Below are 24,913 nucleotides of genomic sequence, written 5' to 3'. Positions count from 1 at the left end.
ACAATGCATATTTTCCACTGTAACTGTTTTGCGTTCGTTACGACACTTCCACTTGTGTGACCATGTGCCGTAAAGCATTCTGACGAATGCAAGTGAAGAGAGCAGAGGCCTTGAATCAAATACAATTTTAGACGATGAGAGTGGGATTAACAGAACGCACTTTCAATTTATAGACAGTATTGGAGTCTCGCTCACGATGATCATTGAAAATGTGGAAGCTTTAAAGTCGTGGCTGGCAAAACTACTGGAGCCAATGTGAGTGATCTGGTGAAATGTCATGTATCCTGCCTGCTAAGTAGCTAGCGCTAGCCACAGAGTGGAGTTATCCATGGAGCCCCCTAGCATCTAGCGCTAGCCACAGAGTGGAGTTATCCATGGAGCTTCATCTATCCTGCCTGATGAGGATCTAGGGCTAGCCCCAGAGTAGAGTTCTCTATGGAGCTCACTAGCATCTAGCGCTAGCCACAGAGTGGAGCTATCCATGGAGCTTCTCCCTAGCTTCTCCCTAGCTGTTGTCAAGTTCCTGCACGAGTTAGCCACTATGGCCGCTAGCTTACTGCATTCTGGAAGGGATAAACAACCCTACTTTTCACCAACTTCGGGAACTTGTATTGCAGTTTGTCATTGTTTTATGTATGCACTGAATGATGTATGAAAATGGCTCAATGTAGAGAACGTTAAGGTTTATCTGTAACGTTACTCTGGCTGCAGCCAGCTGGCTCAGATATCCAGCACAGTTATCTATTGATGACACAATTTTAGGAAAGCTACCTCTATAGTGTTTCCTTTAGAAAGTGTTGATTGGATTACACATCATTGTCAATTCATAATAGTGAAGCAACGAATAGACTGCCAAGACTTGTGATTAAACGTTTGTTGAATTAAATAACGATTCAGATATTAATAGCGCATTTATGATGATCTGCAGATGTGAAGCAGATCCCTCTGCGTTGGCCAACTATGTTGTGGCTCTGGTGAAGAAGGACAAACCAGAGAAAGACCTGAAAGCACTCTGTGCTGATCAACTTGACGTCTTCCTACAGAAAGGTATGTTTATTTTCTTTGAAAGTTTAAATATTTAAATCGGTCTACTTGTTCAGCTATTTATTGAAATGGATGAAGCAAAACGTACGGCCTAGCTTAGGCATATTTTTTAATCAGTTTGTACCTGGTGAGAGCCGGACCCAATCAACATCACAACTAGAACCAAATTGCAAAGGATACACTTGCCTGTTATTACATCTAATATTTACAATGGTTGACCTTAAAGGTCAAGGAGATTGCCAGGTCAAAATACGCTCTTCAACAAAAAAAATTCTATGTTTTCCATATCAATTAAGTTCTGGGTTGGAACGTTTGGTTTTTGGGTTAGGATTTTTTGGTTTTTGCCTGTGTGGTATGATTCACTTTTGACAGAAATTAAACAAATCGGCACACAAACAGCCATTGTAGCGAAAAAATTAACTGGATCGAGTGAGATCAGACTCGATAATGCCTAACCTTAAAAGAATACAACTTTGGGTTACTTAATGTGATCCCTCGTTTTTTCATAACTGCACTATGGGAATCGCCTAGGCGTGACCTACTACTGAAGCTCCAATTGCACCACGTCTGCCCTTGACAGACAGGTCGGACTGTGCCACAGGGTCTCGCCCCCTGCTCTTTTACAGTCGACCCTCCCTCCTCAAATCATTCTATAACGGTTTCTTTCTGTGTAAATGGAGGGATGTGTTGGTGAAACACCTCACTCTGTTATCAAAGAACCAGGGATTACGTTAAGTAACCCAAAGTTATTTTTCTAACTTCGCTCGGTGTTTCACTATGGGAGATATAGATCACCCCCGTATTGCATACGTCTCCCGAAGCCATGCAAATTCAGCCAGGCAGCAAATATCAGTCTGAGTCTGGTGAGATCGTCTCCAGCACGGCTTGAGAAACAGAAGGCCCTGAGACATCCAGCCTATACAACCTAACAAGGGTGTGAGGTGTAGCCCAGCTCGCCGCAGCACAAATTTCACGCACTGACACTCCTCTGAACAAGGTCCATGAAGTAGCCAGACCCCTTATGGAGTGAGCCCTCAAGCCATAGGGGGGCTGCAAGCCCCTACATCCATAAGCAAGAGATATAGCCTCTACAATCCAGTGGGACAGCCTCTGGCGGGACAAAGGCTTGCCCCTATGGGGAGTGGCCCAAGACACGAACAATTGATCCCCTTTCCGAAAAGCAGCTGACCGACTCGCATACACACGCAGAGCCCGCACTGGGCATAATGTATTGAGTCTCTGCTCCTCCGCAGAGGAGAACGGAGGCGGGTGAAACGCAGACAGTTCCACCGTGCGACACCTATAGGCCGACTCAACCACCTTAGGCACAAAAGCCGGATTGGGCCGCAGGCAGACCTTGGAGACCCCCGGAGCAATCTGCAAGCAGGAAGGACGGACAGACAATGCCTGTAAATCACTCACACGCTTAGCCGTGGTTAAAGCTAAGAGCAACGCCACTTTCAGCGACACAAACTTCATCTCCACTGCCTCCAACGGCTCAAATGGGTGATGAGACCGGGCATCCAGCACCAGCGATAAATCCCACAAAGAGACCAGGGGCCTGGAAACCGGGAGCCTGCGACATGCCCCCTTCATGAAGCGACAAACTAAGGGATGCTGCCTTGCAGGCTTATCCCCCAAAGCCAACATGACGAGCTGAGGTGGCCGCCAAGTACACTTTAATCGTGGAAAAGGCCTTACCCTTTTCCAAAATCCCTGCAGGAAACACAGTAGGTCCACCACGGAACTCCGATATTCAATGTCGTGCCTCGAGTCGCACCAGTCCTCAAAAACCCGCCACTTACCCCTGTAGAGCCGGCGAGTGGAAAGGGACATTGCATTCTGAATAGTGTCAACGACCTGTGCAGGCAGGCCCGCCGCATTCAAGTTCCACCTCTCACGGGCCAAGCCCAGAGCGCTATGCTGTCCGGGTGCGGATGGTAAATCTCCCCGCACGTTTGGGAGAGAAGATCCCTGCGCAGGGGAAGGAGCCATGGCTCGTCCGCCAAGAGTTGTATTATTTCCGCCACCCAATGTTTGGATGGCCACCGCAGCGCTATCAGGATTAGTGACAGACTCTGTTCCCTCACCCTGACTAGGGTTGGGGAGATTAGGCTGAGAGGGGGGAATGCATATAGCAGCACGTTTGGCCACGGATGGGCCAGCGCATCTACACCTAGAGGAGCCTTTATGTCCGACAGGGAGATAAACAGCGGACACTGAGCTTTTTCCCACGAGGCGAAGAGATCTACGGCTGCCATGCCGTACCTCTGCCATATCTGTCAACTCCCACAAAGGGGGTTCCCTCTGGACAGAAGATTAGCTCCTCTGTTAAGGATGCCTGGTACATGTGTCGCCCGAAGGGACAGGAGCCTGGTGCTGCTCCACAAGATAATTTCCCGAGCTAACCCGTGTAGTTTCAGTGAGCGAGTGCCGCCCTGCCGGTTGATGTATGCCACTACAGTGGAATTGTCTGTCTTTACCATGACACGGCGGCCCCGGAGTGTTTTAGAGCAAGGAACACTGCCCAAAGGTCCAGGAGGTTTATGTGAGCCTGAGCTAGATTGTGGCTCCAGGTGCCATTCACTGCCCTGCCCATCATTTATCGTCGCACCCCACCCTGACATGGACGTGTCCGTTGTCATGGTTACCCTGGACGACACTGCCCCCCAGCGGGACGCCCGCTGTCAGAACCATGCGCACGACCATGGGCGGAGAGCAGTAACACACACTGGTGTTACTTCCACCGTGTGATTCAGGTGGCGACGGGGGCACAGACGCAGTGCTGTGACCTAGCGCTGAAAATCTCTCATCATCAGGAGCCCCAAATGTACTACTGATATCGCCGAAGCCATAAGGCCAAGTAGGCGTAGGCGTAGGCATAACCTGAACCATACGGCCTCTCTCTCTGCCCGAGGAGGGAGAGACGTTAGTCTTCTCTCTGATAGTGTGATGTGATAAGAGAGAGTTTATGTGGAGACCCAAATACGGCTCTTTTCCCAATTTATGCTGAATCCCAGAGTCCTGAGATGGTTTACCACCATAGCAGAATCCCTGAGTGCCTGTTTGGGTGAATTGGAACATATCAGATAATCATCCAGATAAGAGAATATTCTGATGCTGCCGTTCCTTAGCGGTGACAGTGCTGCCTCCACACACCTGCTGAACTCTCTCGGGGCCAACGACAGCCCGAACAGGACTGCTTGGTATTCATAAGCCCTGTTCTGAAACGCGAACCGGAGAAATTTCCGGTGCGCGGAATAGATGGCGACGTGAAAATATGCGTCCGAGAGATCAATCGTTACAAACCAATCCCTTGGACGGATTGAACGACAGAGCACTTTGTGTGTTAACATCCTAAACGTGTATTTGCGCAGGTGTCTGTTCAACACACAGAGATCTAATATGGGGCGGAGGGACGAGCTCCCTCTCTTTGGAATGAGAAAATAACGGGAGTAAAAACCCTGTTGGGCTTGCTCGTTCGGGACAGCCATGTTTTTGCAGCAGGGACGATATTTCGTCCTCTAGGATTCGTGCCGAATCCCCACTGGCCATAGAAACTAACACGCCGTTGAATCTGGGTGGTTTCATAGCAAATTGCAGTCTGTAACCCTGGGGAACAGTAGACAGGATCCACGCATTTTCGTGAAGAAGTTTGATAATGTTGGGTTTTTTCCAAGGGGAGGATAAAAGCATCGAAAGAGGTGAAGACCATTATAAGTTGGGGCATGTGGAGAGTTTCAGTTATGCCGATGGGGAGATTGTCGGTCTTGTCCACGCCAGTCGCAGGGAGCGTGAAGACACATACGAGACATGTAGTCTTTCTCATCGTGTTTTCGCTCCAGCCTTTAACTGAACAAATGCACAATAAACGGTCAAACTCTTGACATGAAAAATTATCATTTAAATCCACAAACAACATATGTGTAATCCGGGGCATTTAAAGACTGGGACCAGAAGATAATTACTTTCTCTCCATTGAAACCCATTCATATTTTTCGATCTCATAGGTCCCATGGGCTCTAACGTAAGAGGCGTGACGCCACTCAATAGTGAAACACCGAGCGAAGTTAGAAAAAGAACATGATCTTTTTGCATTTGAAAGATGGAGATGGATTAAAGGCTCTCACATTAGATGTATTTTAATTATCAATAAATTAATTAATTGCAAAAGTATATATTGGCTGATCAACTTACAGTTTGGGATTTGATGTCGCTTCGCTATTGTCAAAAAAGAGTATTTGCGCTTTCGTAAAAAAATTATTGTTTATACTCTGCCTGTCTTATATTATATTGTGAATTTGGACTGCAGTACCCATTTCAAATGCTCCTTGCGAATGTTACGTTTACCGTTTTAAGTAAACCTAATTCCGATACTCCATCTATTGCAGAGACGACAGGATTCGTGGATAAACTCTTTGAATGTCTGACAACCAAGAACTATCTGGTGAATAACCCAGCAAAGGAAACTCCAAAGGAAGAGGTGAAACCACTGGCAGTCAAACCTGACTTAGTGGAGGTAAACGAAAGAAATAAGAAACCATTGTTTAAATTAGTTTGTCTATTATTTAAAATGAATGTCATACCTCAAAGCCTGCTGTCCTTCAGTTAGTAATATTTCGATTAATTAGTTAGCTCGGTATTATATCCTTCATGAATGAACAGAAGAATGTTTTCAAGCTGGGCTAATAGAAAAACTGAATTTCACTGTAATGCTGCAAAATGTGGACATTTATTTACTTGGTGGTCTTATCTTTTTAACTAGGCTGAACCGGCTGAGGAGGAGAGAGAAAGTAGGCGGAGGAGAAGTCTTCCTCGAAACCACGAGTCGAGGTAAGGATCCCTCATCAGGACTGATCGCTCCACCCACTGAACACTGCAGACGCTGTCTGAGACGAAGGACAGGGCAATATCCCCCGACGGGACTATTAACCATTTTTAGAAGTAAAAAATACATTTTTCTGTGCCTAGTTTTTACAAACGAATGTAATGTTTTTGCAATTAGTCAGAGCAATTATCCATACATTCCCAATTGCTTTGTTTGTAACAGAGAAACAGCTAGAATTGCCTTTTTAAAGCCGACGATGCATTCGTTCTGAAGGACTCATTGTTAAAGGTACGCCCCCTGACCAAAACAACCCTCCCCCCCCCTCCTCCCGAACCCTCACAGGAGCAGGGACGACAGGAGGCGAGAGGAGCGCAAGCGGCGTGACTTGGAGCGCCACGGGAAGGGGGGCGGAGGCGGTGGCAGCGACTCCCACCGGGAGCGGGAACGCCCGGAGCGGCGACGGGGGAGCCCACGAGGGAGGAGCTACAGCCGGAGCCGCAGCAGGAGTGGCAGCCGAGGGAAGAGCAGGGAGCGGGAGCACAGAGGAGGAGGAGGAGGAGGAGGAGGCAGAGGTGAGGACAGGGATCTGAGGAGGAGGTAAAAAGGGACAGGGGGCAGAGGACTTTGACCTACAGAACGATGCAATGGCGAGGAGACCGCGGCGGTGGAACCGACCTGGCGGACCGTCTGGTTCTGGAGTAGAAGCGCTGGTCTGCATCGCCTGAATCCTGCAGGGAGGGCCGGGTGGGGCGGGGGGGGAGACATGTGGAGCGCATGGCACGAATTCCATTGGCGATTAAACAGTGCAGGATGGACGTTTCCCCATCTCCTCCCAGGTCCACAGGAAACCTTTATCGTTGCTGCGCTGATCCACATCTTTTTGCTTCTCCGGTTGACTTTAAAATGTTTGATTTTGTGATTATGTCGTTCAGCTGAGGGGAATTAGTCTTCTGAGCTGACTTTGTATTTGATCTATGTCAATCTTTTCACCATTTTCTGTCTCTCCCAACTTGCTCTCCAAAATAATACAAATTTTGTGTGCTCCTTTTGACATCATGGTGTAACCCCCCCCCCCCCCCTTCCCCTCTTTTTTTCACGTTTGACAGATTTCAAGTCCAAATATGACTTAGAGAGGAAGGACCCGGACACCTTCAACTCCTCGTCCTCCTCGTCTCAGCAGACCCACCCCCCTCCGCTGTTGCCTCTCCCCACGCCACAGCACCCCTTCTCCTCCGTGGCCCCCGGCGGGCCTGGGCCTGCGGGGGCCGCGCCCGCGCCGGCCCACCTCCCCGACAGCACCACGGACAGCTGGTCCAGCTACTACAACAGCCAGAGGCAAGACGGCGGCAAGCCCTTCAACAGCAGCAGCAAGGGAGGCGCGCTGAAGCAGCGCTGCAGAGACTACGACGGTAGGCGCCCCCCGTGACCGCTTGAATTTCGGATGTGGCTCTTTGGAATTCCTTGAAATTCTCGCCGCCTGTCCTCAGACCCCTGCTGTTTCTTTTCGGCAACTGGCGGCAGCGGCTCAGGACGTTGACCCGTCAGCAGAAGGTTGCTAGTCGGTGTGTGAATGTGTGTATGAATGGTCGGAAGTCACTTTGGACGCAAGCGTCCTAAATGCAAATCATTGACGTGAGTCAAATAATAATTTTGTTTTTTAGCCACTGCTTTATTCTCAAAGCCCTGCCATTGTTCTGCACCTCACGGTGTTTAGAATTGTGGTTAAACATCAGCCATTTGGCCCATGGGGACTTCCTCTGTACTAATGACCCCTGCTTACGGTTCCTCTTCTGGGAGCCCCCCTCCCCGTCCCTTTCTGCGGTCCTAAAGGAAACGGTTTGCTTTGTAAACGTATCTGGGGGGGCCCCGCCGGCCCACTCTGCTATCGTTCACAGCACCCAACAGGGATCGGCTGTCTTTAATGAGGTGGTCAGGTGACTCCCTGGGGTCTCGCTCTCGTGTCTCTGCAGGGTGTGTGTGAGCCGAAGAAGGCTTTGACTTGTTTGTCACTGCTGTCACTGTAATGACCCACAGTGACTGCCTAAGTGCACAGCTCCTTGACTACGGCGGTTGTTGATCCGAGCGTCTCCTTACGCTACACTATATGGAATGTTGATTGTACCAGTATCACAGTATCACAGGCATCACAGTAAAAACAGTGTCCTTCATTTCCACCACCGACCTGTGCCATTATAACAGCAGGGTCTTCGGGGCGCTGGACCCTAGGGTGAGATGTGTGTGTGTGTGTGTGTGTGTGTGTGTGTGTGTGTGTGTGTGTGTGTGTGACTATGGGCTTGGGTGAGATTTGTGTGTGTGTGTGTGTTTGTGACTACGGGCTTGGGCTTGGGTGAGGTGTGTGTGTGTGTGTGTGTGTGTGTGTGTGTGTGTCTGTGTGAGAATATGGGCTTGGCTGAGGGGTGTGTGTGAAAATATGGGCTTGGCTGAGGGGTGTGTGTGTGTGTGTGTGAGAATATGGGCTTGGGTGAGATGTGTGTGTGTGTGTGTTTGGCTGTGTGTGACTATGGGCTTGGATTGAGATGTGTGTGTGTGTGTGTGTGAGCGACAATGGGCTTGGGTGAGATGTATTTGTTCTAACAGTGAATTTAGTTCAGACACAAAGGACTTAATTTTGGTATAGATGTTGTTGTGAACCGTGGGAGGTGACTGGAATGCTACAAGTTTATAACTGAATTGCCATACATCATGCAATGATCCTCAGATGTTCTGTTTTGTGAATGGGAAGCATAGAGATGGAGACAAATTGTGATTGTTGGTGAGGACAATCATTATTGATGAACGTTGTTGAACGGGTTAATCATAAAAGATGATGGATAAATACATTTCAAATTTTTATACAGCGAAAGCGGAAAAGAGCACGATTTTGAATTCAAGCCACCAAAAGATCGGCCCTCTCACCCCCAAGCTGTTTCCCGAACCGATGGCTCATACAGAGGCAGTCGAGTCAAAGCGGATATTCTCACAGCACATTCCACTCCCTAATAGCTGACCGATCATAAGAGCTGTTAAATCGTACCTGCTGCAACCCCTCAAGTGAGCATGTGGCAGTCGGTTAATTGTGCGGTCTGTACACATCTACGGTCGACCCAAACCCTTGGTGTTCAACAGCAATGTTTCAGCGGGCGAAGATTTACTGGCTTCTCAACCATTTCTTTTGTTTTTACTGGGGTCTCGACTAGGGCTGTCACTTTTTATTCGATATTCGAATATGCATTTGAGCATGACGTGAAATATCCGTATTTGAATATATTAATATTATCGTTTCTTAAAGTCACGTGTTGTGTAGCGCATTTTTTACAGTTCATGATTAGACCGTTTGGTTTTTATTTTATTTTTGCCATCTCATCCGTTCGCGGGCACTCTAATCAAGCTAAAAGTATATCCTGTTTTGAAAATGGATATCGCACAGAGCAGCCAGCCTGTGCGAGTGGAAAATTGCGACCCCTAGTCATCCACACAGACAGCAACACGCTGCATTGGTGGACAGACACGGGCTAACACAAATACCTGCTTCTCTCAACATTGACGCGCAAATACCTCAGAGTGTGCCAGGCACGTCTGTGCGCACTGAACGTGTGTTCTCGACCACAGGTAACATCGTGAATAAAAAGAGAGCCACACTTGATGCAGATCAAGTTTATAGACTGGTGTTTCTAGCAAACATTAAGAAATTAATTTCTTGCAGATAGGCTGTAGGCCTTACTCCTGTTGCTGATTCCTGTTTAAGTTGTCATGTCGTTGTTTGCGCTGTGCAGTTACGATTCAGTTTTTTTTATTTTTCATTACAGATCCTCATTTGTGATATTCATAGTGGCACTTGCTATTAAGGTGATTACCTGTTTCAAACAAAGATTTTTTTTCTGACAGGTTATGGCCTAAGTCCTGTTTATGTTTCCTCTTGTCACGTAATATGTGATTGAGTGTCCGATAAGGATTTTTATTTTTTTGGGGGTTGGGAGATGCTCATAGATATTCAAATATATTTGAATACATTGCTTGATATTCAATATCCGTTCAAACTAGATTTGTCTCAACATTGACAGCCCTAGTCTCGACCCGTTTCTCTGTTTTTACTTGGGTCTCGAACCGTTTCATTGTATTTACTGGGGTCTCGACCCGTTTCATTGTTTTTACTGGGGTCTCGACCCGTTTCTCTGTTTTTACTTGGGTCTCGAACCGTTTCATTGTTTTTACTGGGGTCTCGACCCGTTTCTCTGTTTTTACTTGGGTCTCGAACCGTTTCATTGTTTTTACTGGGGTCTCGAACCGTTTCATTGTTTTTACTGGGGTCTCGAACCGTTTCATTGTTTTTACTGGGGTCTCGAACCGTTTCATTGTTTTTACTGGGGTCTCGAACCGTTTCATTGTTTTTACTGGGGTCTCGAACCGTTTCATTGTTTTTACTGGGGTCTCAACCCCTTTGTTTTTTTTACTCTTGCAGAAAAGGGCTTCTGTGTACGCGGCGACCTGTGTCCCTTCGACCACGGCAACGACCCCCTCGTCGTGGACGACGTCACCCTGCCCGGGATGATCCCCTTCCCGCCGCCGCCCGTCATTCCCCCTCCGCCGGCCGGACTCTCCATGCCCCCCATCGTCGAGCCCCCGCACCCCCACAGGATGCCCGCCATGCCCCACTACGGACAGCCGCCGCCGCCCGGCGTCTTCCCCATGACCCGTGAGTAGATCCAGCAGGGCCTCGGCCCTGGTTTACTAGCCCGGTCCTCCCCAGGACCTCTCCCCTGGTCTACTAGTCCAGGACCCCTCCCCTGGTCTACTGGTCCAGGACCTCTCCCCTGGTCTACTAGTCCAGGACCTCTCCCCTGGTCTACTAGTCCAGGACCCCTCCCCTGGTCTACTAGTCCAGGACCCCTCCCCTGGTCTACTAGTCCAGGACCCCTCCCCTGGTCTACTGGTCCAGGACCTCTCCCCTGGTCTACTAGTCCAGGACCTCTCCCCTGGTCTACTGGTCCAGGACCTCTCCCCTGGTCTACTAGTCCAGGACCTCTCCCCTGGTCTACTGGTCCAGGACCCCTCCCCTGGTCTACTAGTCCAGGACCCCTCCCCTGACAGTCAACTAGATACTGATATCCTCTGTATTGTTTATTGCATATGCAGTCATTGTGACTTCTATATTAATCATTTTTTTCACTCCCATAGTGAAATAGATTAGTTGTCTCGGCAACAGAGATTGGCGAGATGGCCTTTTGAACCCATTCCTCTGTCGTTATAATTCTCCCCTTTCATTCTGTGTGTGTGTGTGTGTGTTTCTAGTTCTCTCTGTGGATCCTTTAAATAATCAAAACTCACTTCTAACATCACAATAACAACTACAATAACCGTTTCAGTTCAGAGTGGATATGAAATCTTTTAGCCGAGCTAGTAGTTGGGTATCGTGACTACAATTTAGAAACTTAGGGGAATACGTCTATTTTCTTTCTTTATTCCATGTATTTTTGGTAAGGTACTAATCATCATTGAATTTTGTCATATTGTGAATACCTTAAATGTTGGTTGTTGTCCTTTGTTGTTGTATTCTGAGACACCCAAAGTTGTGTATAGATACTGTGTCTCATTAGAAGAGTTTGTATATTTACTTTTGTTTTGTTTAGGTACACTAAATCTATTTCAACAGTTCTTCTATGGCCTTCTATGGTACCAAATAGGGATATCTATAACATTTTCAAAGCATTCGGTCAACTGTCATGTCTTTTTTTTTTTTTTTCTACACGTGACTTGATAAATGCCCATGACCAGTTGGAGTCAATATTTCAAATGACTATTTTATATATTATTACTTCCAACTTCTCTGTATATTTAGATGCCAAACTAATAGTACATGTCCAATAGAACACACTTTCAGCTACAGATGACTTGATGAATCCCGGAGGTAAAGTCCCTCTGCTCAAGGCAGAACCATCAGTCAATTCAACAGTCCACTTGATAGAAATGGACTTAAAAAGAGACATGACAAACCATTGAATATATGACTACATTGATCTATTGAGCAGTCTGAGTATGGCTCAAACGTACACAGTAATGGTTAAGGTATTTCATGTATTTATTTTTGCATCATTGTAAAGTTGACGGGGACAAGCTCAAGCAGAGTGTTGGGTTTTCTTAAAAAAGAAACAGAGCACTATGTGGATGTGTCACGCAGTGCAGCTCCACCCCTTCACACGCTTGTCTAAATGTCAAGTCATTCCTGTATCTGAGGCATTAGCTTGTGTCTCCTTCAGGGCCCCCACTGATAGCTACCGGCGGGATAGAAACCCCCAACCACCAATCGGCTATCACCTCCTCGGCGCCGATTGGACCGCCAGGCGTTGGGCGCCCGCCTCCTCTTCCACTTCCTCCTCGTCTTCCTCCACCACCGCCGCCTCCCTCCTCGTCTGTGCCTCTACACCCCCAGTATGCCCAGTCCGAATGTAAGCAGCGATGCTTTTCCTGGCTCAGATCGGAACTTGTGTCTTTGGTGGCGGTGTTTGCTTGCGTGTGAAATTTTGGCTTTTTAATTCGTCGTATTTTTTTCCACTTTGGTTTTTCCTGCCATTTTGAGGTTCTATTTTTTTTTTTTGTCTAGGTATTTTTTTTATTGTTTGACTGATAATTCATTTAGGATATCTCACAGCTCAAAAAACTGTAAAAAAAAAATACTTTGCATACACCAGTGTGCAATGTCTTTCAATGCATGTAATTTCCCTTTATGCAGCAGATGGGTTATAAAGGTTCACAAATACATTTATCTACATATCTGGTACTTGCCACATTTCTTATCTATGGATCTGGTACTTGCCACATTTCAACCCCAATCTGCAGTAGGCCATATACGGTCGGCTTCCTGTTTACTCAAGGGGCTTAATCATGATCTTCTCAGGCCTAAGATCCTATTGCATTCTATTTCAGCCACTAGGAATCACTAGGAATGCAACTTACCACATTTCCAAACTGAAGATATAGTTCTGCATGATGCTTATTTCATATATCTTCTGGTGAAACTAAACCATAAGGCCTTATATATTTTAAGGCAATATCACTTGACAATGTCTATAGGCACAGGGCTGTACATATTTTTTTGGCTTGTGTAAACTTCCGATTTTTCATAATCTTTTTTTCTTCTCAGGTTTTGTATTTTGTGACTATTAAATGTTCTTAAAGGGGATATTTTATGCCGCCAGGTGTGGGTGTGAATAGCCATTACTAGCCCTTTGAAAATCTGCCTTTCCCTGTGTTTTAGTGACATTACTAGTGGGAGTGCCACAGAGATGTATGATGGCTAGATAAGCAACATTTGCTACAGTCCACTGTAGCTGGTACAGTAGGCTGGTAGACTGATGTAGCCGTATTTTCAAATGCTTGTAATGGCTAATCACACTCACACCCGGCAGGATAATGTCATGCATTTAATATGATTTTACAATAGTCTATATTCTATCCAATGGCTACTGTAGTTTTAACTTTGAACCAGAAGGTGGCACTGCTGATAAGCACAAAATTGTGTTAAATAACAAGACTGACATAATTCAATGTTTATTTTGTATTGTGGAGTGCCGCTAATAGCTGTTTGTATGATATACTAGCACTACTTATTATCATGTTTTCAAGGGGCCAGTAACAAAAACAGGGAATTATCTGTTTTGATTTTACTGATCTCCCCATAGTCGAGACCACAGACAGGTATTTTGAGGAATGGAATATAAATGACCTCTCACTGAATCCATACTGTTAAAAACTGAAATGTTGTGATGTGTTTTAAGAAATGTTAAGCATTTAAATGAGCAAAGGCTTACATATGAAGAGATGCTATGCTAATAGTTCAGAGAGAAGTAATGGTGTTCTCTATAAATAATTAAAAGGAGCTTAATAGATATCCATAGTGTAGCGGCTCTATTCATCCCTTGGCCCCAGCAACAACAGTTTAATTACAGCAGTGACCCAGTTGTAAGTAAAAGAGCATCATCTGCTGTGAATGCATGTCTTCACACGTTGTAATGGGTATTTCTTAAAGCCTACCCTTTAGATTTTAACCTCATTATATTGTCATCCGATAGATGAACAAACCAAATTGTAGAGCTCACAAATGCATCCCATAACGCAGTTGTATGTGGTATCTTCTTCGTCGGGTTTTTCCTGTATTTTTCTTTGGGCAGCTTTTTGTGGTTTGTTTGCATGTTCAATGTCTATTACATTCTGGGACTTCCCCTCGTTATGTTAAAACGTCCACCACCTATCCCTGCGGTGACTTATCACAAGGTCCCCTATTGGCTCCTCCTCCCTCTTAAGCGCCCCTTTTCTCCCCTTCCACGCAGACGGCTACGACCTGGAGGGCTACAACCCCGAGCTGCCCGGCCTGACCGGCCCGGGCCGGCAGAAGCAGTACCGGCAGTTCATCCCCCGCGTGCAGACCCAACGGACCAACCTCATCGGCCTGACCTCCGGGGAAGGCCAGAGCTCTCGAGGTGAGAGGCCGTCGGCGTGATGACTCTATACAGTCCCCTAGGCCTTCATACAACTTTAGCGCTCGCGTAATATTTCGTCTTGTCTGTTGTAGTGTTAGGATACAGGGTGTTGGGTTCGCTCGGAAACATCTCGGATCTTCCTAAGCAATGTTCTCTCCACCATTGCTTCCATCCAGCTGCCAACATAGTGATTCAGACGGAGCCGGCCCCCGTGGTTCCGGCCCCCAGCAGCAACCTCAATCGCCTCAGCACAGAGCAGGACACCCGGAAGAGAGCCCTCGGGGCCATGTGCCCCTCCGACGCCCCTCCGGCCAAGAAACCCTGGATGGATAAGTAAGGCCACCCACATGTCACTGGGTTTTACACGATGAAATAGGAGTTTCAAGATTGTCTGGTTCCAGCGCAAGAGCAAAGCTAACGGGAGGCTTAGTTTGGGTTTATTGTTGATGAAGTCGTATATGTTTGTGGAGCCATTAAAGTCCAATTAGTGAATGAAAGAATATGCCCAGATTCAAACCTAACCATGTTCTAATCAACGCGATTTATCGATTGATCAAATAATCAAAGGTTGCAGGCTCAGGAAATATATTGAGACTTCAATAATGAATCGTTCACGACGGTCATGTGGCGGTTGTCGTACAAAATAACTCTTGAACTTTGCGTTATCGCTCTTCTAAATAATGTACTTTTTGTGTCTCGCTGATTTATTGTGTAGCATCTGATAGGGCAGCAGCATTTTCTAATTATTGTATAAATGACTGATATATATTGCGAAACACAGACTATAATATCTGGATGGTCTGACAAGGCTAGGGCAGATTAGGGGGAACAAATAAAGAAATTAAACCAAATTGAAACCAAGGTTTCCCGGAGGCGTCCTCATGTCCCCCCCCTGTATTGCAGGCCGGGCTTCAACAACCAACACAAGCCCCCTTTCCCCAAGAGGAACCACTATGTCAATACCAAGCTGGAGGTCCGCAGGATCCCCCGGGAGCTCAACAACATCACCAAGCTCAACGAGCACTTCAGCAAGTTTGGGACCATCGTCAACATCCAGGTAACCCCGAGAGACGCTTTCAACATTCATTATGGGATGTATGGCCAGGCACTCAATCCATCATATCCATTATCGAAATGCTGCACTCAGTATTGCACACTGATGCGCTAAGTAAGTAACATTAAGTATCTGATGCTTAAGGAGAACATTTGGCTTCATTAGTTATTCCACAGCTGCAACAATTTTAATGAAAACAGAAAAACGAATTCCTAACAATTCCTTTAACATTAGAAAGACTAACAATACAGCTGGATTTACAGTTCTATGTAAACAGCTTGTCAGTGACGATCTGCACAGATCTTTGCAGATCTTTCTGAATTTATACTGCCACATCACCTTAATGTGTACACAATTGGGCAGTATAGCCCAAATGAACATGAGCCAACAGGTAACTCCTGTGAGCTCCATCGAAAAGATGTTGTGAATAAGGTGTTGAAAAAAACAAAAAAAGTGTTGGTAAAATGTGCTTGGTACATCAAAAACGGCTCGCATTGTATTCTCTAACTTGCTGACGAGAAAACAAAACGTATTCTCTCTGCTCGACCAATCGGTGCAAAGTTGACGGAAACCTCCGCGGATAAGGGAAGCGCGTTGCTCACCTCTGGGAGGAACGCACGTCTTTGCGTTCACATAGGTCCCAGACTGGCAAAGAACAGCTTCAGTTCAGGTTCAGTTTGGTTTACTGCAGCGGTAAGGACACAAACACAACATATAGACAGACATGAGACAGAACAACCTGAAAAAGTACAACCAATAAAACTAGAAAATGCATTTCCTGCAGAACATGTGGTGAGGGCTGTAAATAAATAAATTTATTTATTTAAATGTAAATAAATAATGTAATAAATTTGGAAACAAATAGAGTGACAGCTGAATGAAAAGCGCAGAGCATTGTTAAAAATGCAGAAATGTAAAATGAATTGAACTGAAGAATCTGAAAGGTATTGCACTGGTGTGTTTGGTGTGTGTGTGTGTGAGAGAGTGAGTGAGTGGCTCCGCTGTCTTCCCATTGACTCCCATGTTAAAAAATAGTATTTAAAAAGTAGAATATCTTAATTATACAATATTTAAAAAATCGGAAAAGAAGCGCGATTCCAAGCTATTCTGAACATTATAAAATTGGAATTGACTCTAGGTGAAACATTGAGGAAGGAGATAGGTCCCAAAGTTTGTAGAGAATAATAAAGAAGGAATTTAGAAAGAAAGAATAAAACTTATGAAGAACGATAGTTGAGAGCTGCGTACAGCACTCACCATACAGCACCTAATAAAACACAGCTGTTTTACCGCTATCTGAATGTGCCGTCAAGTTTGACCACTCAAGTGCATTTATTGCACTAGGAATATAAGACCGTGTATCTAATGCGCCTAACCCTGGGCAGCCTGATTCACACCGCAAACCTTCCGAGTGGCGCGTCGGGCCCGTTTGGCTTCACCCCGTCCCTTGGCCCCTGCCCAGGTGGTGTTCGGCGGGGACCCGGAGGCGGCGCTGATCCAGTACACGGCCAACGAAGAGGCCCGGCGGGCCATCTCCAGCACGGAGGCGGTCCTCAACAACCGCTTCATCAGGGTGTACTGGCACCGGGAGGCCACGGCCAATGCCCTCGCCGCCGGCGCTGGGGGGGTCGCTGGGGGAGGGGTCGGTGCGCTGGAGCAGGGCTCCGGGCCTCAGGGGTCGGCCCCGGCCCACCAGCACAGCAGCACGCACAAGGTAGGCACGGGACACTGAGCCCGTTCGGCCTCCACGTCGGACTCGGACGATGGAGGCGGCTGACAGAGAAATGAAACACAGCTCGCGGCCCAATGCTTGAATACAGTCGGGAGGAGGAGCGAAAATGTTTTCGTATTTCTCTTTTCTTTTAAAGCTCCTAATAGGAATGATTTTGAGAGTTGTGAAGAGGGAGGACAGGAATTAACAAGGGCGCGATGTTGAAAGAGATTTTTTTAGAATAAGAAGCGGTGACAAGACGCTGTGTCGCGCTTTCAAAATAAAATAAAATATTTTTCTCCCCCGGGTGTAATTTTAAGGTGGGGCAAATGCCTGTGTCTCCGATATTGGAGGGCACACGTCCCCTCCGTCCCCCCCGGTTTCCTACGCCCTTGGCAGCAGCACCCTTCTAACAGTCATGGTCTTGTTCCTGTCTTGGTGTGTCCCCCAGGGCATCAAGCAGCACAACCCAGCCGCCTACGTGCTGAACAACACCCTGCCCAAGCACAGGCCCATGGCAGCGGCGGCTGCAGCCAAACCGGACGGCCTGCACCCCAGCGCTGGCGACCCCGCTGCTGTACGGCCAACGCGCAGCCTTTACTCTCCTTCCTTAGAAAACCTGTACTCGGTTTGCTTCGTTTTGTCAAACAAAGCACGCTTACTTTAAAAATAAAATATCTTTGGATACTGGTGAAATGGGCTGGGGCATTTATCGATCGAATAATACACATATACACGCTTGATAAGGGATTGCTAAATACAAAAAAAAAAATCAATGATTATTTATTAAGGCGTGTGTGTTTTTTAATTTGCGTTTGCCCAATTGTACCCCTCTAAACTCATTTCCGGAGCTGTGATGTGACATTCTGTGTCTCTCTATCCGGCCCCCAGCCCACTCCGACCGGGGGTCAGAGGAGCATGTATGCGCCCAACGCCCACAAGTCCTCCAAGGGGAAGATGGCTAAAGTGCACCACGAGGTGCTCAAGAGGAAACAGGCATGTAGCAGTCCCCACCCCACGTTAACCCTGGATTCATGTTTTGAATGTGGCCCCTTATGTTGGACATGAATGCCGTGCAGCCCTTATGTTGAGTTGTTGTGTGTGTATATTGTGTGTGTGTGTGTGTATATATATATACCACACAACCTCAAATACGCCACTTGTGTAATTGTGCACAGAAACATTCACTTGCACTGTTACATCACTATGCATCTAAAACACGTGTCGATGTCGTGTTCAAAGAAATGTTACTTCGATCCAAGAAGAGTTTTTCATTGGCTCACACTTGTTTTCAAGCACATCTAGGGTGTTTGTCTTTGAGTATGAGTGATGAGGTGACGTGTTGTGCAGGAAAAGTCGAAATAAAATAAGGGGCTCCCGCCGGGGGTTGGGAGTGCTGAAGGTTCGGGAGGATGTGTCTCTAACATTCTGTAAATGTTTTTTTTTTGATCAGGAGGCGTTGAAGCTCCAACAGGACATGAGGAAAAAGATGCTTGACACCCAGATAGAGTGTCAGAAGGTAAGACCGTCTCACTTATGTAAAACACGTCCGCCAAGTATGTTGTCTTCACAGAGCTGCCCGCATTAACACTCCCAGGGCACGTTAACAAGTACATAGTGAAACAAAGGGTCTCATACCCCAGATGTACATTGAACTGGAAGCCGGAAACCGATTTGCAAAAGTGGGTCCGATCCATTAAAACATGTTGTAAAAGGGATGCATCCATGAAAGATGTTGCACAAATGTTAAAATGTCATGGTGAAAAGCGTGTGGTGTAATGCAACAGTTGAGTTGGTATAGTAATATTTAACCCAACCATCTAAATCCCTATTCTAAACAAAGCCATATCTTACCCAATACTATCCCAACCATTTGTAACCCAATACTAAAACCAACCATCTCTTACCCAATATTAAAGCTGAACATTAACTGCCTAATACTTAACCTACTACTTAACCATCTCTTGCCTCATACCGAAACAAAACCATTACTACTTCCTAACAAATGACCTAGACATGACCATTTCTAACCTAATCAGCCATCTCCACCTAAAGGGGCGCGTCATTGGTTGCATTCGTTGAAATGACTCCTCCCTTAGGCGCTGATCAGCCGGCTGGAGAAGAACCGGGCGATGAGGCCCGAGGAGAGGGCCAACATCATGAAGACCCTGAAGGAGCTGACGGACAAGATCAGCCTGCTGCAGAACGACATGACCCCCGCGGCGCTGGTCACCAACGCCACGGCCCTCCCCCTCCCCAACCACAGCCAGCCCAAGAGCAAGATAGACGTAAGGCTCGAACACAAGGAGGAGAGCAACAGAGTGTGTGTGTGTGTGTGTGTGTGTGTGTGTGTGTGTGTGTGTGTGTGTGTGTGTGTAAAAAATCTATTTGGATATTGCTGAATTGGGCTGGGGCATTTAACGATGGATTAATAGATACATTTGTTGCACTTAATAACAAATTGATGAACACAAAAGATCCATGATTATTTATTTGTGTGTGTGTGTGTGTGTGTGGACAGGCTCATAAGGAGCTGTTGGATGCCGAGCTGGACTTCCATAAGAAGATGAGTTCTGGGGAAGACACCACAGACCTGAGGAGGAAACTGGGCCTGCTGCAGGTAGAGGTGAGGCCAACCCCTGCCTGTACCACATTGGACAATAAAACATTATATATATATATCATATAAATATTCAGTTTGGTTTCACTTGTGGGGAAGAAACCGCCACTAGAATATTATTCAGCCGCTCGCTGCGTTGAGATGTATCATAGGGCGGTGACGGAGGCGTCCATGGCAGATCAATAAGCCCGTGGCTCGGCCTTCAGATGGCGTTAGTATCGTTGGTGCTCGCCGTGTAAACAAGCCTTTCTGAGGCCAACAGTATAGCGGCATCACCCAACCGTGGGCTCTGCCTTAAGGCGGCCCCCACCGGAGCACAGGGGTGTTCTGGGGCTGTAGCCCGCCCGGGTTGGCCTGCTGAGCTCCACCGCCACCATCATCCATTTTAATTGGATCACAGCATTTGTTTGCAACACCGAGAAAAACACGTGTTTCCTCATGTTTTCCCCCCCCCTACCCTCGGCCTCGCCCTACTTCCACACTCTCCACATCCCTGACGCTCTTGAATTAGCTGCTGGTTAAAAATACATAGCCCACCCACCCTTCATCCGTTCCCTACCCCGGCCTGCCCCCCCCCTCCCCCTCCTTCATTCTGCACATTAAACACCCGCCACTTAAGCTAGCCCAGCAGGCCACGCACTAACGTAGCTGCCAAGGCAGACACGGCCGCTACACTGATGGAGGCCCTCCTCATTAAAGATGGAGGCTGTGCTAGGCGTTGAGGACATGGGGGGGCGGGGGGTGACGTGTGAGAGACGCTGTCAGGGAAGAAAGAGCTGGGGGTCAGGGGGATGGATGGGGTTGAGACGCAGACAAGCATCAACCCTCTGAACCACAGCGCTCTCCCCTCCAGGCCACGCGGCTCGGCCTGCTCCGGCCCTCGGCGGGACGGGGCCGAGGCCGAGGCAGAGGGCTGTCGGACCAGGGAGCCCCCCCCATGGTGAGTCGCGGCAGGGGCCGCAGCCGGGACCAGATGGGGCGCGGCGGGGCCCAGAACCGCATGGTGGTGGACCACCGGCCCCGGGCCCTGTCCATCCTGGGGGTCACGGCGGAGGAGAAGGAGGAGCTAATGCCCCACTTTGTGGTGAGGTCACTCTGGGATCTACTGCTAGTACTAGTACTAGTACTAGTACTAGTACCACTCATTACCTTGGCTATACACGTCGATAGTACACAACCTCTGGTGTAACGGGTGGCTTGCTTGGACCCCAACTTCACGGCCCGATGTCAGGAGATCCAGGGAGTTCATCGTGTTCAAGTTCCTCGTCTGCACAATTGAGGTTTTTTTTTTGCTGAGCAAACGCAGCAGCAGATCTAACCTTGATTTAAGCTTTAAAAAATGAAAGGTGCACATTGTTTTCTTGAGGCAAAACAGTGTGAAATAATTCGGATTCTGACTCACGCGATCTGTGGAATAAGTGTAAATGCAAATGTTAAAGCACGGCGGCACGCCTTCAAATGACAACCATGGCATGGACCATTGGAACTTACTGAATTTATTTTATTTGGGGTTTTTTTTCAGAAATTTGGAGAGGTGGAAGACCTGCGCGACCAGGACGCCACCAGTGTCGTGATGACTTTCAGGACACGTAGCGAAGCAGAGAACGTAAGAGAGCAACCCACCCGTCCGTCTGGTCAATGATCCCACCCAGCGCCCATCTTTCTTACGATAACGGCTGGCGTGCTTTTTGAATCTGAGAAATGTTGTCCTTCCAGGCGGCAAACCAGGGGGCGAAGTTCAAAGGCCGCATGCTCCAGATCTCCTGGTACAAGCCCAAGACGCCCTCTGTCACAGCGGAGCCGGACGAGGAGGAGGCCAAGGAGGAAGACATTGCAGTAGGGATTGCTTTGCTTCACCCGGTACCGTCTCACTGCTCTGTCCCACCTGACAAGTCCATCGCTTGGTATCACTCTGGGAACCCACGGGGCTTTTAGGGATACAGATTTAAAATTAATCTGGCCAAGAAACTTTCAGCGGGAGAAGTTTGGCTTGTGCTCAGCCGGAGAAATGCAAATGATCTGGAGGCTTTCAGGGTGTGTTCAGCGTGAATCCCCAGAGAGGGCTGGGGTCAGTTCCCTCAGCACTTAGATGCTAGTTTACACATTTGACCCACACGTCGCTGTTTAGAATAACTCCAGAATAACCATTCACCGTCAAAGATTCTTAGCATTTCCGAGGTCTAGAGACGTCAATGTTGAACGAGACGCAAAAATCAACAAAAAAATGTATGTGTGCTTTAAGGATCAGAAAGTGGGGGGGGGGGGGGTAATGGAAAACACACCTACACTATTGAGTCTTTCCCACATACTTTCCCATATACATGAATATGCTTTTTTTTAGTGTTTTCCTGACAAGATATTCGGTAGGTGTGCAGTGGATGCATCCTTCTGTTATGGTTATGATTTATTTATTGAGTTTCAATAAATATGAGAAAATGATTGTAACATGAATCAGAGAAAACCATGTTCTTTTAATAAATATAATTAAACCCTAGGGTTAGGCATCTGGCTCATGGATGCCTTCAGCCAGTCTGCATACTTTAGGATCGAAACAGTTCGGTCCCGCTTTTGTCTTCCTAATTTAATTATACCTAAAAATGACTCTTCTTTATTTCCAATCAAACAGGAGCACGTTGGCTCTTTTTTGCCTGGCGAGGAGGAGGAAGAAGAGGACGAGGATGATGAAGATGAGTACGAGAGTCGATCCTGGAGACGATGAAGGCCAAGTGGTCCTGCTCTGTCCGGAACGTTCCTCTGGCCGGCTCCATGGACACTCGCCCTACTCTTTGTCCAGTATTCTTTTCCGAAGTTGAAGACTCTTAAGAGTAAAGAAAACAAATTCTTTAGTTACTTGTGTAAAGAATCCTGAGAGAGCAAACCTTTTTGTATCCCTCGATTCATAATAATTTAAAATGTCTCACTTTTGCTGAGAATGATACAAATGTTAAGTTGATCTTATAAATAGAAAAGTAAATCTATGTAAGTTTCATTGTGGTTACCAGATGATTATTATTATTATCAGTAATGCACAACATTTGTGTCTACTGTGAAGCTGTATTTTTATACATATTTAAAACGAAAAAAAGGTCCTTTCTCCCCAAATTCACAAAGCCTTTGGAAAAGTCTTTTAGATTTTGGATTTCCATTCCATCACCCTCAGAGCGCTCTGCTGCCATGAAGAGATAACGACTAAAGCATGTTCGTTGTTTTCTCCTCTGCTTCATTTAACTGTAGTGTCGGTTAATAACAATAGCTTTATCAAATTTTTTTTTATATAATTTTGTATGTTCACAATGTCTTATGGTTTCAAACACCAGAGGACAAAACTCATACAAAATCTAGTTGCGTCGGACTTAATTTATTTAACTTTAGAATCTAAGCTCGCAAATCTGCATGCTCTCTCCCTAACAAACCTACACCTACGCTTAACCATACAGTTCTCATTTTGCACCAGACGCACCACAGAAGAGCGCAAGTTGAACAAGTACCCCTCCACCCAATTACCCCGCCCGCGCCTTTGTAACCATCACAGCCACACGGTCAGCCATTAGTGGCTGACCGTGTGGCTGTGTTTGCTACTCGGCAGCGTTGTGCGGTGATATTATTCTGGTCACCCAGTCCTTCTGTTGCTTTACTCTGTGTCCGGTGCCCCTCTTCCACTCAATCGTATGTCTTTGGCTTCCCTTTTCCGTTGGCTTCATCAAGTGCTCCATATCCCAGTTAACCCAGGCCTGACTTTGTGTAAGAAAAGGTCGCCCTTTTCAATATGTTGAAAGAGCTACAGAAAAAAGCTAGAATGTAATTTTGAGCAGTTTGATTTTAATACATGCTCTCCCCCTATCCCTGCCCCGCCTTAGCTCATTAGCATCAAGGCCAGATTTTTACAACATTTGTGATTTACTTATGTAAATTTTGTAAATGTTTGAGAGATAAAATATTTTTTTTAATTTTGTTTGGTTAAACAAATGATTGATTAAAGCCTAGGGTCTGATTGGCTGTTGGAGAAATATGATTTTGAGCTGCCCAAGTCCCCTCAGATGCTGAAACAGTCCAACAGAGAACACACACTTTAAGACTATGGTCACAGCATGTGGGGATATAGTTGTCTGTTAGCCAGTTTGTCATTATTAGACTGCATCAAAACAGCAGATCTCAAAAGGGCCGTTTTGTAAATGGGCAGAAGGTTTTTGTTTTTTTTGATTTAATTTTTGCAACTTCCTTGAAACTATTTAAATATATTTTTGATGCAGGAGGACAATTATTTGTAACATTGATGGGTTTTAATTTTTTTTGTGTGAATGTCGTTTTAAAACTTAGAACTTTGTTTTGGGGGTTTTATGGTCGATGTGAAAGCAAATCCCAATATTCAAATTAAATTGGAATTCACTAAGTTAAGGCGCATAGTATCTTCTATTGATACGGGATTCTGCGTACGGTCTATTCTGGATGTAAATGTGTGATGTGTTTAAAAGTGACACCATGCCTGTTGTTGCTATTGATGATCCTAAAAAAGGCACATGTACAATTGCCTGAAATTAACTAACACACTAAGGGTTTTTGCAATACATAAGCACTAAACACAGTTAGCCATTTTGCATTTGAATTGCGCCTCTGTAAACCAAGGACTGAAGGGCATTAGCCTATCGGATTCCTCTTTTTTTTTTTTCTTCTGTGTTTTCCCCTGACGTTTTTAGTTAACTAATTCTAACTTGAAAGTGATGTCTAAATTAAAGAAAGTATCTTCTTTCCCTTTTTTGTATATATTTTGGCTGCTACAATGACACAATGTTGTAAAAAAAAAAGTATACATTATAGGATAACTGAGGATTTGTTACTGTTTATACTTGCAGGATGTGGATGTATTCTCTTGATTTATTCAGTTTGTAAAAAAGTTTTTCTAATTTACTAGCATGTTTGCTTTTGCCAATAAAGATAGCGGAATGGGTGCTTGAAAGACAATTAAAGAGGGGAAAAAAATATTACACTTAAAATTCAAAAAATAATATTTTGAATAACAATTTGAAAAACATTGGAAAAAATGCAAAAGAAACCATTCCAGAGAATATGAGTTTAACACCTGTGTGGTCTCATTTATTTACCAGTTCGCTTTAATGTGATTGTTTTAAATATTAACATTTCAGTCGTTTATGAGGCTGTCGGTAGAGGGCTCTGAACACTTGAC

The 24,913-nt window shown here is 46.2% G+C and overlaps 1 protein-coding gene across 4 annotated transcripts; it reads left to right on the top strand.

The window, feature by feature from the left end:
- The first annotated feature begins 94 nt into the window (after nucleotides 1-94).
- On the top strand, nucleotides 95-24,703 carry rbm27 (RNA binding motif protein 27). 4 transcript variants are annotated; one of them, XM_079738033.1, is made up of 21 exons: nucleotides 95-255; nucleotides 929-1,047; nucleotides 5,436-5,563; nucleotides 5,810-5,877; nucleotides 6,215-6,444; nucleotides 6,979-7,281; nucleotides 10,332-10,565; nucleotides 12,127-12,315; nucleotides 14,197-14,346; nucleotides 14,523-14,679; nucleotides 15,250-15,403; nucleotides 16,863-17,114; nucleotides 17,563-17,688; nucleotides 18,003-18,107; nucleotides 18,565-18,630; nucleotides 19,211-19,399; nucleotides 19,633-19,731; nucleotides 20,585-20,815; nucleotides 21,254-21,337; nucleotides 21,448-21,591; nucleotides 22,358-24,703. In XM_079738033.1, exons 1-21 carry the CDS (start codon nucleotides 197-199, stop codon nucleotides 22,448-22,450), a joined length of 3,180 nt encoding a protein of 1,059 aa, XP_079594159.1. In that variant the 5' UTR covers nucleotides 95-196; the 3' UTR covers nucleotides 22,451-24,703. The 4 variants fall into 4 exon arrangements, with proteins under 4 accessions (XP_079594159.1, XP_079594160.1, XP_079594158.1 ...); XM_079738034.1 differs by having other exon boundaries at nucleotides 19,633-19,737; nucleotides 21,448-21,567; XM_079738032.1 differs by having other exon boundaries at nucleotides 19,633-19,737.
- The last annotated feature ends 210 nt before the right edge of the window (nucleotides 24,704-24,913 follow it).

The sequence above is a fragment of the Pollachius pollachius genome (assembly GCF_949987615.1).
Source record: "Pollachius pollachius genome assembly, chromosome: 6".
NCBI classification, from domain to species: domain Eukaryota; kingdom Metazoa; phylum Chordata; class Actinopteri; order Gadiformes; family Gadidae; genus Pollachius; species Pollachius pollachius.
This window is presented reverse-complemented; position numbering and strand designations above follow the sequence as displayed.

What these genes read in the sequence shown, in the direction of transcription:
- rbm27 (XM_079738032.1), top strand. Translation starts at nt 197, where the DNA reads ATGATCATTGAAAATGTGGAAGCTTTAAAGTCGTGGCTGGCAAAACTA. An exon ending in TCAAACCTGACTTAGTGGAG is followed by an intron (nt 5,564 to 5,809) that starts GTAAACGAAAGA and finishes CTTTTTAACTAG; the next exon opens with GCTGAACCGGCTGAGGAGGA. An exon ending in AGCTAATGCCCCACTTTGTG is followed by an intron (nt 20,816 to 21,253) that starts GTGAGGTCACTC and finishes GTTTTTTTTCAG; the next exon opens with AAATTTGGAGAGGTGGAAGA.